We start from the raw sequence: 14,627 nt of genomic DNA, 5'->3' as shown, positions 1-14,627 counted from the left end.
AATGTCTAGTCGGAGTCTGTATCTAGTTTAGGCCACGGGTTTTCGTACGGCCGGAAAGACCGGGAATTACTGCATCGGACTATAATTGAAGTTCTATCGATCTATATCTATCTATCCTTCTCTCTTTCAAAGGACGTAGAAGCCGATCGTGTATCCCTTTTCTCAAGGAGTGTTGCCTATTCCCAGTGCATCTATTGCGTCAAGCGCTCCATCTGAGTGGCTGCTGCTCCATAGGTCAAGATGATCTTGATAGGCTGCCCATGTGTTAATTTCAACTGCTCCAATCGACGAGCAAAGGCTGTCGTCCGTGAAAAATGTATTATCAAAAGTGTGCTCCAGCCCTCCTCCCGCGAGGGACCCCGCCGGTGCGTCAACCGGGTTCGCGGATGATGGCGTAGTTGAGCTTATAGTATCGGGTGATTGCTGCAGTGTCAATCCTAGGGTGATTCTGCCGCAGTTGTTCGTCTGCTCCGAATTTTCATCCAGGTTGGTCAATATGTCATTCAGTTTCGCGACAAGTGCTCGTGTGAGATTTTCAGCTCGAGCAGCGAAAGGTTCGGTTGCTGCGAAGGCCTCAAATACAGCTAAGGCTTTGAAGATCCACTGAATTGCCCTCCGTGATCGAGGAGAGAATGGGTTCGCTACAACGTATCCAAGAATGGTCACCGTGGCGTTCCACAGCGGGTGCAGGATTGCGGGCGAGCCGAAAAAAACGTCGGAAGAAGAGCAGAGACCATGGACGATAATTGTCATGGTTATGGCGTGCTGCAGCGAGCAGCGAGCATGGTGGTCTGTTTGTGGCTGGTGGACAGGAGAGGAATTGGAAGGCTGTGGGAAACAGATGAATGGCCGCTGAAGCATAATATACGCATTATGATAGTATACTTCAAGTAAAACCCGTTGGTGGTGGAGCCAGCTGGGTGCTCCGAGCTCTAACACTATCGGACTCTCTGCCGTGGACATAGATTCCGTGTGGCCCGTGTTCTTCCTGGGGCTAAGGAGGTCATCCGGTAGTTCATTGCTCCATTTCTCTAGACAAACAAGCGATGTGGCTAGTAGGTTCGCTCGCCGTTCTAGCGCTGTGACGTTGCTGGCATCCTCGTATAGTTTCGACGTGAAAATCAGTCGTTGGATCTCGGCAAGAGACACTGCGAGTTTCACAGCATGAACGAAATAGGTCGAGATGTGCAGGTTCTTCCAACACGCCCTCGTCGTTTGTTCATCAGCTGACGGCAACGCACACGTTATCGTAGTAGTCTGTACAGCGACTGGCTTCCCAAGCTGCTGGGAACATTGTATATCGAGCATGAAGAGTAACCACCAAATCCGTTTCTGAGCTATTCTTTCTTTTGGCTGGAGACGCTCACTGGGCTCCTCGTGGAGATTAACACTATGGCTGTCACGGATGGCGGTACCAAGCAGGCTATAGGCCTCCCTGAAATTGCTTACATTCATGAGATACAAAGACATCAGAGCGTAGCATTGCATCGATAGGAGTGTGGGCTCGGTCAGAAGGGCGATATAATCGCGGCAGCGACGGAAATATCCATACCCTACTGACGAGATATTGACCGCACAACGGCGCAAAGTCAGGATGCGGGAAGTTAGGCCGGCCCCATGGCTGTATTGGATTCCTAAAGCCGTCATACAATTTACCAATGCCTTGGTCAATCTCCCAACCTCGGAATCTTGTCGCCGATCCAAATCCAACAGCGATTGGAATTCCGCTTCATCAGAAACTTGCAAGAGCGGATGATATGCTTCCCAAAACATTCTCAGAAAATACATTTGTTGATCCTCCGTCAAGTGCTCATTGCAGGGAGGTTGCCTGTCCGCCAACGCTGCAATATTCGGCAGATCAGGAAACGGACCCGGATATGCAGTTTTCAGATCCGCCATTGCTCCGTGCGTGGAGGTGCGCGACGTGGTCCTAGAATCGGCAAAGAAGGCATCGATTTTGACGAAGACATACGCCGGGCGGTTGAGCGGCTCCATGTGCTCGTCCAGCTTCACGCGGCCATGATTAGGAATAATCTCAGTGGCACTACCGGCAGGGGCTGAGGGCATTTGCGGTCGGCCGACGGTGACCGGCGCCAGGGAGATTTCCGGAGACGCATCGAGTCGAACACTGTCCCTGGGACGGGGCTCGGGGTGGTGCTCTCTTCTTCAACGGTAAGTAATAATCAGTAATTATCCCACTCCGACTGCCAGATCTTCTTACCCGGTTGAGACGAGGGTCTTAGACTTTTGCCTGGCGGCTGGACTGGAGGTCCACGTACATCTGACTTTATCAAGCACACAGCGTGGGCACGGCTTCTCCCCGCACTTGGTGCGGAAGGTACGGCATCGATCGCATGCCCGCGATACTTTCTGTCGTTGTTTGGATGTCAATGCCGAGCTTGAAGCGCGTTGATCAGGACCATGCCGCGCTGGCATGGCCAGATTGAACGTGTGAAACATTGGAGGCGAAGCCCGTGGACATATTGCGGGGGTGGGTGGTCCCCACGCAGCGAAGGGAGAATAAATAGGAAGGCTTGTAGCATTGTCTGACGGGGTTCTGTTGATCAAATCCGGCCTAGCATCTTCCCGTCTTCTTCACGGCCACCTAGCGGGATGTTGCATCGAGACTGCAGACATGGTCGACAAGGTTCGCAGACACTATTTCTGCAGAAACTATTCCTGCAAGACACTTGCAGGCGGTTCTGGGCCCGCTCATTCGAGCATCTAACGGCCCTCTCCGAGCATCGGACTCCCTCTGGCCACTTCTTCAGCGCGGTTGTATGCTAGTGTAACACATGTTAGCGGAAAGGACACGGCTCGGTTCAATGCAGCGCAGATTTTAGTGGTCAGTAATTGCCGAATAGTGCGCACAGTTGCACACATAAGACTATTACTGAGATGGGGTGTGAAAAGATCGTGATCCCTGTGGAGCAGTTCGCTTAAAGATTAGGCCTGGAAGGGTAGTCCAGGATCCTATTATATCCACTTTAGTACGAGCTGGGAGTGGGTAGGGTGGGGGGGAGCCTTTGGCCCCCACGCAGATCTAACTGCCAGTGCCTTCGGCAGATTGGCAGGGTGGCCAGAACAAGGTACCTTGAAAGGCGTCAGATACACACCACATATAGAGGAGTCCTCTGGTATACAAAATGGAATCTGGCAAGTCTGACAAATAATCATGTATAGCAACAAGGTGAGTCATAACGAAATGTTATCGACCACTCTGAGAACCAGGCTATATAACTGAGTTTCATAAACTGTACCTAATTGATCTGCAATATCCCCCCTTATCTACCTCGTATAACCATTTAACTACTCTATATGATGATACAATCGGGCGGAAAGGTCCGTGATGGGTCCCCCACCTTATCACCCTATCAACTACTTCTCCGGAGTAAAGTGGTCGAAAATAGTAGGATTCCACTCATTACAACAAGGGATTTCGAAAATTACGCCTCACAAATCAGCAGACGGAGAGAGACACGACTGGTCCAGACTCACGCTTCATGACCCACCACTACGGCAGCCGTATGACTGGAGGAAACCCACTATATAGGCAATTCTAAGTCGAACCTTAATACCTGAATAAGAAGGCGCTAAGATTGCTTCACTACGCCAAAGTGGAGGAAGGAGTATTTACCACGGGCTACGGTAAGGTCAAATTAGCCACACCCGGCCCAGGTGGAAATATAATCCGAAATGGCTCATTTCCTTTCAGGGGATGTACTTAGCACCAGGCTCATTAAAACCGAACAGCCTCATCAGTTCCCTTATCTGTGTGAGTTCCGTTACAGAAACGTTCTAGTTTGTTCAACGCAATGATCAGTCAGCCAAGCTACACCTAATCACCAAGGATGGGCCAATTCTTCAACAACACACTATAACTGTATTGTGCAATGCAGATCGTCCAAAGACAATTTCTTGTACGTAAGTCTTTGTTTTACTTGACTTCGTTCAACTTTAATGGTAGATTAGCTGGGCGGTGAATTCAATCCTAAGCGGTGAACCTACTCTTGGGCGGTGAATTAAGTCACCGTCCTAGTGTGGGTCTTCAAGTGGTGGTAGAGCGTTCTATAGACGTAAGCCAAACTTGTTTCCAAATAAAACACTGGAGTAATGCCGTTGGTGCTCAAGGGTATAGACATCTTTATTTTGGGGCTATACAAAAAAAAATCCATACAATGGGGGCCATGGGTGATGATTGTAGAGGGCCGGGAAAATAACGGGCGGGGCTAAGGTGAGGTATGGGGACTCTATTTGGGTCACATGACCAGTGCTTTGTAAGCTCAGGCAAGCGCTCAGTTTCTCTTTGGATTTGGATCGCTCCCGGAGCATACCGGAATCACTCAGGACACGCACTTTTATACTCATCCCACGATCCAGGCCGCCCACTGAGCAAAAAGCGGCGCCAGTTCGGGCTTGAAACGGCAAGAGAACGTTACAAACAAACATATAAACATACATGGTTTTAGTGTTTGAATGTCTATATTTTTATGCTTGAAAAATGCTTGGTACTGCCGAGTTCGACAATTACAGAAGTGATCCTTATGTCTGGGTTACTTGAGCACTCACAAAATATCGATGGTACAGCTTCCACCAAGTATTGCTTGACCCTGCACATCCTAATACTGACTGTATCGTGTCCTGATCCTTTACAAGTTGTGGGCATTTAACGCAAGCGCAAAGACAGTGAATGTCTCCTAGACGAGCGTTTATGCTATCAAGCTTTGCAGACTCGGAAGTGGGCCTCAGGCTCCTATTCATTGGTACCGTTGATGGATACGCAAAGGGAAGGATTACTGATATATCATCCTAAAACAAGCCAGAACATTATATTCTCACTATTAATGCCCTGTCGTGTCACACGCATGACGTGATATCTTATTACGCGCTATCTGACGTTGTACATCTTCGCCTAAGGCCAACCATGACCAGTATCCAGGCATCCCTTCAACAACGATGACGGAAGAAAAACGCGTCCTCTCCTTTGGGACGAGATCTAAGGAATCCCTCCTCATTGGCTTTGGAGGAAAAGTGGATTTTCGCGATGCGTTGCAAGTCCAGGTCGTACTCAGCTCCTCATTGGTTCAGTTGAGGTGAAGTCATGTTGATGTGGAACGTGGCCTGTGGTTACTGTGTATCGATTACTATGACTGGAGGATAACGCAATTAGAAAGGAGACCATGATATCAGGCTGCTCATCCTACTATCACGAACTTACTCCTGACAGCCAACAATATGCCACATTGACCAAACATCATGAATGGTCAACTGAAAACATACCCTTTCAGAAATGCTCCAACTCTCAGAAGAAGACGAATACACCCCTTACCGATCTGTCGTTTTTCTACCTATTCGCCAACAATATAAATATACATACAGCCGCCGAGCAAGTGGCCTCTCTTACGCTATCACCATGTTATCAGAGGAGACATTGGCAACTTATGGAGCCCGCCACTGTTCTGCGCATGCAAATTCCCCGAATACCATGATAAGCTCGTCGATGTTCTCGTCCTCTGTTCCGAGACGCTGTATGTGCTACCGAAGAAAGAACTACTAGCAAATTCTTTAGAGATATCTCTTCCTGCTGCAGCGGTGTGGATAGAGACTCTAGCTGTACAGATGCACTACTGGGACGACAAGTACGACAAGGACTCTGGTATTGGTGTTTCAGGCAGAGGGCGCTCACTGCGGAAAGGAAGGGGTGGGTTTTATGAGAGATGGAGCTTTTGGCGGGAGAGGTTCGGAAAGCTGTCTAGGGGCGAAATCGAGGAAGACTTCAGTTGAGGGCGGTAGCAGTGGATGCGGCGCTGACTATGAGGTTGAAAATGGATATGTCGAATGAAGGTATAAAGTAACAGTCAAATCATCGGTGAAGGAGGGATAGACGCGCCCCATTGTAGAAACTATAGTGGAACCTAATAACTAGAATTCGATTGGCTGATATATAGTCTTGGTGATGGAAACTTGGTCGGGTTTCTGGATTGACCGGAAGCTGGATTTAATCCGCCGTGACAGACGGCCCCCACCTTTAGTCCGAAGTGCTCGGTCATAATATATAATCCTGTCTTGGTTCCAGGTTATGACTGGTGACCTGTGGATAACTGATTAAACACTGCCTCTCCCTGACTAAACTATCCAAGTCTCATATTACTTAACTTCGGCGAATCTCAAGATGGGCCAGGTTATTTTTATTACCGGAGCGAATCGAGGTGAGCCAACAACGTATTTTAGATATCGTGTACCGGAGTTAACGGCACCATACAGGCATTGGGAAAGGTCTGGCAGCGCACTACCTTGCGAGGGAGGACACCACTGTCATTGCAGCCATCCGAGATGTCTCAGCTGAGAACACAGAAGAACTACGTGCTTTGCAAAAAGGCCCTGGCTCCCAGTTGATTCTCGTCTCGCTCAGCCTCGACATCCCATCGAGCGCCACCGAGGCAATCTCCGAAATACAAACGCAGCATAACATTGAACATATCGACATTGTCCTTTCCAATGCAGGAATTTGCAACCACTGGGGCCCTGTGGTGGACATGACTGATGCGGACGTGCTTTCTCACTTTGACGTGAATGCCCTCGGACCACTGAGGCTGTTCAGGGCCACAGCACCATTGTTGCAGAATGCCAGTCAGCCCAAGTTTGTCTATACCTCTACTTTAATGGCCAGCTTCGGTGAGATGGAGCGCCTTCCGTCCCTGGCGACGGCCTATGGAATGTCCAAGGTGGCTGGCAATTACCTGGTCAGGAAAATTGATGCAGAGCACAAGCATCTGATCGCGTTATCAGTCGACCCTGGGTAGGTTCTAATCCTACGATCATTCTTCTTTTCTAGTGACTTCAGGATAGTTTCTTGCATGCTAACTTTGATCAGACTTGTCCAAACAGACATGGGTAGTCGTAGTGCGCAATCCATTGGATTAGAAAAGGCTCCATTGACCGTTCAAGAGAGCGTCCAAGGAATTATCAAGCAGGTGTGTATAAAGCATAATTCATCTTCGTCGTTTTTGAATGGCAGGGCTGACTTCTTTCAAGATCAACGAGGCACAAAAGTCAACTACATCTGGCAAGTTTGTTAACTATCTCGGCGACAGAGTCCCCTGGTAGGCCAGAGATAAAGTCGGATAATCTAGATTGGTAGTGGTAAAGAAGAGCTATCTTGGATGGAAATCCTGTGAGGATGGTATTTCAGTTTACTTTGCTTAGATCCGGTATATAATGCAATAGAAAATAGGGTAGTCAAAGGACCAGGCTCTAAATTTGCTTTCTTGCCTGGCAAAGCTGTACAGTAGGTCTATAGCATGAAATCAATTATAAATAAATTATCCTGATGTGCAGGACTTACTTTGGCCGGTAATGACCAACCAGTCCTTTATGGCACAAGACCCACTGAATCCGAGGTTCTCACGGCAATACTCCCCAAAGCCTGGTAGAGAATGATACTGGAAAGAAGCCATCTTAAAACTCTGCAAGTAAAGCTCTGCTGTTATTTTGTCTGGCTGCTAGGGCTTTTTTTATTGATGATTCATCTTGTTAAATCGTGTCCGCTTTGTCAGCGGGGAGAAACAATACTCGACGCAACGAATGATCTCAAGGAACCCACCAGGTTTATCTGGTCACCATTTAGATATCAGCGCACAAAAAAAAATCCAGCGAGGTGAGTCATGGAGTTAGCCAGACATTCTTATTCTAGAGCGCTTTCTTTCTTCAGCTCGGTGATGTCCTGTTCCCCTCGGCTATCCTCTTTTCATCCGCGCCGTCTCATCTTCCTCCCTTCACTTCGTTGTTCATATCCTGAAATCTCACATCGTGCTCCCCTCTTTCACAATGGAGCAGATTAAGCAAGTATTTTCATATGCGAAGCAGCAGAACCGCGCTGTTTTGGGGGCCTATGTTACCGCAGGATATCCCATTGTCGAAGAGACAGTAGATATTCTCCTTGGCCTGGCGAATGGTGGTGCCGGTATGTATTGGTTATCGCCCTCGGTCTGTCAATATATAGTATCTAAGTCTGTGGGAAATTGCTAGATATGATCGAACTGGGTGTCCCATTCACCGACCCAATTGCAGATGGTCCAATCATCCAGGAAGCCAATGCGAAAGCTCTAACCAATGGCGTGACAATTTCGTCTGTGTTGAATATAGTGCGCGAAGCAAGGCATCGAGGGCTCCAGATTCCCGTTCTGCTAATGGGTTATTATAACCCGATACTGCGTTACGGTGAGGAACGCATGCTGGAAGACTGCAAAGAGGCGGGTGTCAACGGGTTTGTAATCGTGGATCTTCCTCTTGAGGAAGCCATTCGATTCAGAAGACTCTGCGCGAGCAATGGGTTAGTATGAGCCTATTACTATAATCTTGCATGGAGCAATGATTGTGCTGAAACATCACCTGCAGGCTTTCTTACGTTCCCCTCATTGCTCCCTCCACCTCCGATTCTCGCATGAAACTCCTGTGCAGTATAGCCGATTCGTTCATCTATGTTGTATCAAGAATGGGCGTGACTGGTGCAACTAAGAAACTAAACTTGAACCTTCCTGAACTTCTAAGCCGGGTCCATACTTGGTCTGGAGATGTACCATCCGTGATTGGCTTTGGTATCAGTACGCGCGAACATTTCTTGTCTGTACATAACATCGCCGAAGGTTGTGTGATTGGCAGTCAAATAATCACCACATTACGCGAGGCACCTACTGGCCAAGCAGCTAAGCATGTCGAACAGTATCTATCGAGTATCACCGGGCGAAATCATGGAAGAGATTCACAGGAGATGCTGACCCAGCCACTTTCGCCTGTTCCGCAGCCAAAAGCCATCCTCGCCGAAAATGTTACTCCCAACAGCCTGTCACTGATCGATCCACTCGACACAATTCACTCCGCTGCACAATCGTCGCGCTTTGGTGAGTTCGGCGGTCAATACGTTCCTGAAGCCCTGATGGGTTGTCTCGCCGAGCTAGAGAGAGGCTTCGAGGAAGTACGACAGGATCCTAGTTTTTGGGAAGAATACCGTTCCTACTACCCTTATATCGGTAGACCCAGCCCTCTCTGTTTTGCAAAACGGCTTACTGAACATGTCGGCGGTGCGAATATCTGGATTAAACGAGAAGATCTCAACCATACTGGAAGCCACAAGATCAATAATGCCTTGGGTCAGATCCTTCTGGCTCGACGGCTGACTAAAACTCGCATTATTGCTGAAACTGGTGCTGGTCAACATGGAGTCGCAACTGCAACTGTGTGTGCGAAGTTTGGAATGAAGTGCACCGTTTATATGGGTGCTGAGGATGTCCGTCGGCAAGCCTTGAATGTGTTCCGTATGAAGCTTCTTGGTGCCGAGGTAGTGGCTGTTACCAGTAAAACGGGAAGCTGTACTCTACGTGATGCCGTTAATGAAGCTCTACGGGCATGGGTTACTAACCTCGAGGATACACATTATATCCTTGGTTCTGTTGTTGGACCACATCCTTTCCCAACAATTGTACGCACCTTTCAATCTGTGATTGGCGAAGAGACCAAACAACAAATGAAAGAATCCGTTGGCAAGCTTCCCAATGCTGTTGTTGCATGCGTTGGAGGTGGCAGCAATGCATCTGGCATGTTCTATCCCTTTTTACATGAGTCAGGCGTCCAGCTTTTAGGCGTGGAAGCTGGTGGAGATGGTCTCGATACGTCTCATCATTCAGCAACGCTTTCTGCGGGCAGTAAGGGTGTGCTTCATGGAGTCTACACCTATCTTTTGCAGGATGAACATGGTCAGGTTTCTGGAACGCACTCTATCTCTGCTGGTATGGACTATCCAGCCGTGGGACCAGAGTTGAGCTCTTGGAAAGACAGCGGGCGGGCTCGGTTTATTGCTGCCACAGACGCCCAAGCTCTAGTCGGCTTCCGGGCATTGGCAGAGCATGAAGGTATTATCCCGGCTTTGGAGTCCTCGCATGCCGTATTTGGCGCCATGGAACTAGCCAAAACGATGAAGAAAGGGGAAACGGACATTGTCCTGAATCTTAGTGGCAGAGGCGACAAGGATGTTCAAAGTGTTGCTGCTGCTCTGCCACGGTTGGGGCCTGTTATCGGATGGGACTTGAGATTTTGAACGCCTACAGTCTTATAGATGGTGAATAACCATACTCTGATAGCTTGAGACGTTGAATTTTAATTTGTCTTGGTGCTTTCTCCACTCACTTTTATTCGCAGCAAGGGGGGCAAATCAGTCCCTTTCGCAAATCTTTTCCCGCTACTTCCCAGTAAGGACCCTGCGTCTGAAAGAATAAAATCAGCACTAGTTCAGAATCCAAATGCCTAACATAACCCAAATTTGCATAGGATTGATACGTGCGAGAAAGTATAAATCCTACACTAGAACAACTTTGTGTATAATAGCCACCAACTAGTGTTTTTCCTTTATTTAGAGTGTCTCACCTGGTCTCACCTAGATCTGCCGAGAATCTATTTTAATAGAATGGTATCAAAACATTCCTTCTGGGCTTCGTGATGATATAAAAATAGAGAGTGGAGTTACAAGATCCAAAGTCTACCGATGCTATTCCGTACGTGTGATATCACGTGGTATGAGTAGGAGCCAACCTGGGAAACCAGGATACTCCGCTGGGAGAGCAAGACAGGCATCTCTAAGGATTCTGTACGGGATGCACGGGCTACTCGGCGAGCGCCTGAAAAGTGACTGAAACAGCTTATGAAATCGGCAAGGGACCTGCTGAAAACAACTGCTCACTTACTTCGTATGCACGACTACTGATCAGGTCGTCTTGGCCTGAGAATACCAATTTCAAGGTTTGCCATGCAAGAACGGACCTATTCGGATGTGTTTGCATGATCGGCATTCTTTGTCTTCTTCTCGAAATGTGTTTGTGTTCCACCCAGGAGGATGAGAGCACGGCCCGTACTCTATCACAGAAGATATCCTGAAGCCGGCTTGACGACTACGATGTCACAATTAATTATCATGACTGGGGTACGGAGATGGCATCCCACCCGCCCCGATACCACATTTGGAGCAGTATGTTGGACAGAGGTTCCAGCGATGGGCCCATCGTGGAGACACTCAGCCAGTGCCTGACATTACGTTAGCAGCCACAAAAGAACCGAAGCCACTCGTGTACGTATAACAAACGCCTCTTAATGCCGTGTATAACCCTTACACAGTCACATTGAAATCGTGGCGAAAAAAAGAGGGCAGTGGGGCGCCCGAGAGTGCGTCAGCTTGCAGTCTAGAACTTTGGTTGCGACCAAACATCCCCGTCGTTTCAATTATCGCAGTGAATCGGATCGATCAACGCCTGCACACAAAGAGACAGATCAACCGGTTGTTTTTTTTTCTTTTTTTTCGACTCCTCTCAAAGGGGGGAAGGAAAACCATCAGAATTCTCCTATTTACACGTTAACCCAGTTCAAGAGTTGCCTTGAGCGAGTGGATCGGTAGCTGTCATGCCAAGAGGAGATTTGAAACACTTCCGAGGCTCACTGGGAAAAAAAGAGGTTGCCCCTGATGTGGTTCGTACAAATAGTTCGACATGTTCAAACACAATCTACCCACCCAAGAGGGAATGTGAGCAGACTAATGTATGTGTGGAAGTTGCATCCATCCATTCCCCATATTCTTTGTCTTCGCTTTTCATTCGCACCACCGCTGATCACCTTGGGGATCCAATGATGCAATGACCCGAAAAATCAAGGTTCCAATTCAGGGGATCAACTGGGAATATTTCTTTTTTGTCTCAATGTCTCCCCTCACTCAGCTCCACTTGGTAGCCATGGAAGAAGTTCGGTCCAGCTGTAGATCGGGGCCTAGAGCAGCGCCGGTTTCCGACCAGAGCCACTCATGAAGACCCAAGAGCTTGGCCGTTGAAGCCCCCCGACTACTATTTGCTCCTGAATGATGGAGGATGGGTCCTCCTCTGTGTAATACAACTTTGGGACTCCTATCCATGCCTGTAGCATCCGGCTCTTTATACGTCCTTCCCCTCATGGCTATCGCTGCATAATACCATTCACTTCAGGTCTGTTGGCTGCATTGCTTGTCTTTTCTCTCTTCCTTCCTTTGCATGTGGCTTTGTTCTTTCTTACTTACAGTTTTTTCACGAAGCATTCTTCTCCCTCCGCGGTTTGTCTTCTGTTCGGGTTCTATTTATAACCGCTGGTCTGGTCGGGTCTTATTCAATTAATTGCTCATAGAAACAGCGTTCTCCGAGTTTGTATTGCATAAGACTTGATTATCATCTTTCGTTCCTTATCGAATACTAGCCCAGACATCTTCTTTCAACCTGACTGCCGCTTGTCGGTCTCTTCCCACGAATGCGCCCGTTCGCTTTCCTCTCTTTTTAGAAGAATTGACATAAAGTCATGCGTTTCTTACGATGTCTTCTCGCTACATCATCTCTTTACGCTAGTGTCACGGCATTTGTGCCCTACCACATAGAGCTTGGTGATCCTGTTACCGATGCCGCTAGTGATAAGCTACTGCGTCGTTTTTTCCCATATGAGTTGCCGTCAGAGGATGTGAAGGATGAACCGGAATCAGCCACCGGGGATGATATTTTAACCCTGGACATCAAAAGGGCCGCCTTTCGCCGTGACAACAATTTCAAGATTATGTTATCAGATGATCCGACATCACCCAATACGGCCGCGCTCAACCAAGGCGGAAATGACTATACCTACTTTGCAGCGGTCAAAGTTGGCTCTCAAGGTCAGAAGATGTGGATGATGCTGGACTCCGGTGGTGTCAATACATGGCTCTTCGGGTCGGACTGCACAACAAATTCCTGCAAATTGCACAACACATTTGGTGAACACGCTTCGACAAGTCTCCTACTAACCAACAAGGAATGGGGCGTGGGTTATGGAACCGGGCAGGTTAGTGGCGTCCTCGGAAATGATACTTTCTCGATTGCTGGTATGGATGTGCGCATGTTGTTCGGACTGGCTTCCAATGCGTCGGACCAGTTTCAGAATTACCCCATGGATGGAATTATCGGCCTTGGCCGCGCTGAGGAGGGATCGTACGGTCCCTCGTTCATGGAAGCCGTCATAGAGCAGAAATCCCTCAAGTCAAACATTGTCAGCTTCAGTCTCTCTCGCGCTGCCGACGGAGGGAAGGATGGTGCTGTGACGTTTGGTGGCGTCGACAAGACTAAATTTACCGGGAACATTTCGTACACCGACGCTCTCAGCGGTAACAATCGATGGACCATCCCTCTGGACGATGCCAGCGTGGATGGCAATGCCTGCAACTTCGTCAACAAAACGGCCATCATCGACACCGGCACATCCTACGCTCTGATCCCACCGAAGGATGCAGCCGCATTGCATAAGTTGATTCCAGGCTCCAGTGCCTCGGGGGACGAAAACTTCGTTATTCCCTGCAATTCCACTGCCAAAGTTGAACTTACTTTTTCGGGCAAGAGTTATACAATTTCTCCCAAGGATTATGTCGGTTCGAAGTACGGGTCGGGTTGTGTTTCGACGATCATCGGCCACCAGATGTTCGGTGACAACGAATGGCTTGTGGGCGATGTCTTCCTCAAGAACGTGTATACGGTGTTTGACTTCGACCAAGACCGCGTCGGGTTTGCGGTGCGTGGGAACTCCAGCGCAAAGGCATCTACGACAACTACCACTGCTACTGGAACCGACAAGGCTGACTCCGCTACTGCTGCCGCCGCGAGCTCAAGTGCGACAGAAGCTACCTCTGCTGGCGTGAAGACCGGCGTGCATTATCTGCCTGCCTTGATGGTCGTTCTGTGCACACTTTGGCTCGCCTAGTGTGATCACGTGAGTCTCAATAGGTTCGCTACTATTTCTTGCATATATAATACTACTATCCGACCCAGTACCCGTTAGAACATGGCGACCATGGCATCAGCCGCTGCAGTTGCGATCGTTCTGAAGGCTTTCTGTATATTCTCCTGTCAGTACCTTGGCGCCTCTATCATCCGGCCTCCTGGGACATACCTCGCATGCACGTACGATGTCCCTAGTCTAGGACTATATATTCGAACTATACCGTCTCAACATCGGTAAATAGATACTTCTCAGTTCGGACAACAATCATTCTTTTATCCGGACAATTCTACTCAAAGAAACTGTTACACCTCAACTGTCTGAAGTCCCAATATCCCCGTAATTAGCACATAGCCCTTGACCACAGAGGTGCCACCAAGATAAGAACTCGCTTAATTAGACGTCGCTGCATCCTAGAAAATTCAAACCTTCCACATACAACATAAGAAACACAAGCAAGAGCCTCTACAAGCCCCTCTTATTACATTCACCAAGTCACACCCCGTCAGTCACCGACTGCTCAAGCTCGACAAGTCATTACATTTCAGGCAGCATAGTTTATATCCCAGCAGATGTAACGCTATCGAGATCATGGAGGCTAGTGTCGGCACTAAGCAGGGATCAATGAGCCAGTTATATCTACCCCAGACACCAACTGTTACATATTAAGTGTATCTTCTGCACTGATCGTCTACTTATATACGAGGTCTGTCAGCCTTGTGATCTTGAGGTTGAACTATGTGGAACCTGAGTCGACTATATGGAATTATGGTTATCAGATCTCCTTAACCGGGCCCACCTGGGAAAAGCTTAGATAGATTACTTTG

The 14,627-nt window shown here is 48.4% G+C and overlaps 4 protein-coding genes across 4 annotated transcripts; 3 read left to right on the top strand and 1 right to left on the bottom strand.

Moving 5' to 3' along the window:
• Positions 1-1,390: 1,390 nt before the first annotated feature.
• Positions 1,391-2,436, bottom strand: AO090023000876 (Zn(II)2Cys6 transcription factor; the record flags this gene model as incomplete). The annotated part of the gene is made up of 3 exons (XM_023235802.1): positions 1,391-1,396; positions 1,450-2,164; positions 2,222-2,436. 3 exons carry the CDS (start codon positions 2,434-2,436, stop codon positions 1,391-1,393), a joined length of 936 nt encoding a protein of 311 aa, XP_023090787.1.
• Positions 2,437-6,172: 3,736 nt separating this feature from the next.
• AO090023000875 (SDR family oxidoreductase) lies at positions 6,173-7,107 on the top strand (the record flags this gene model as incomplete). Its single annotated transcript, XM_001821322.3, has 4 exons — positions 6,173-6,209; positions 6,265-6,799; positions 6,875-6,974; positions 7,036-7,107. The coding sequence occupies 4 exons, from the start codon at positions 6,173-6,175 to the stop codon at positions 7,105-7,107; spliced, it is 744 nt and encodes a 247-aa protein (XP_001821374.1).
• A 720-nt stretch (positions 7,108-7,827) lies between these two features.
• Positions 7,828-10,093, top strand: AO090023000874 (tryptophan synthase; the record flags this gene model as incomplete). The annotated part of the gene is made up of 3 exons (XM_001821321.1): positions 7,828-7,963; positions 8,029-8,332; positions 8,398-10,093. The coding sequence occupies 3 exons, from the start codon at positions 7,828-7,830 to the stop codon at positions 10,091-10,093; spliced, it is 2,136 nt and encodes a 711-aa protein (XP_001821373.1).
• Positions 10,094-12,360: 2,267 nt separating this feature from the next.
• AO090023000872 (pepsin-like aspartic protease) lies at positions 12,361-14,469 on the top strand (the record flags this gene model as incomplete). The annotated part of the gene is made up of 2 exons (XM_023235801.1): positions 12,361-13,593; positions 14,449-14,469. 2 exons carry the CDS (start codon positions 12,361-12,363, stop codon positions 14,467-14,469), a joined length of 1,254 nt encoding a protein of 417 aa, XP_023090786.1.
• Between the last annotated feature and the right edge of the window lie 158 nt (positions 14,470-14,627).

Source organism: Aspergillus oryzae, chromosome 3 (genome assembly GCF_000184455.2).
Source record: "Aspergillus oryzae RIB40 DNA, chromosome 3".
NCBI classification, from domain to species: domain Eukaryota; kingdom Fungi; phylum Ascomycota; class Eurotiomycetes; order Eurotiales; family Aspergillaceae; genus Aspergillus; species Aspergillus oryzae.
The sequence above is the reverse complement of the archived record's forward strand: the minus strand, read 5'-3'. Positions and strand labels throughout refer to the sequence as shown.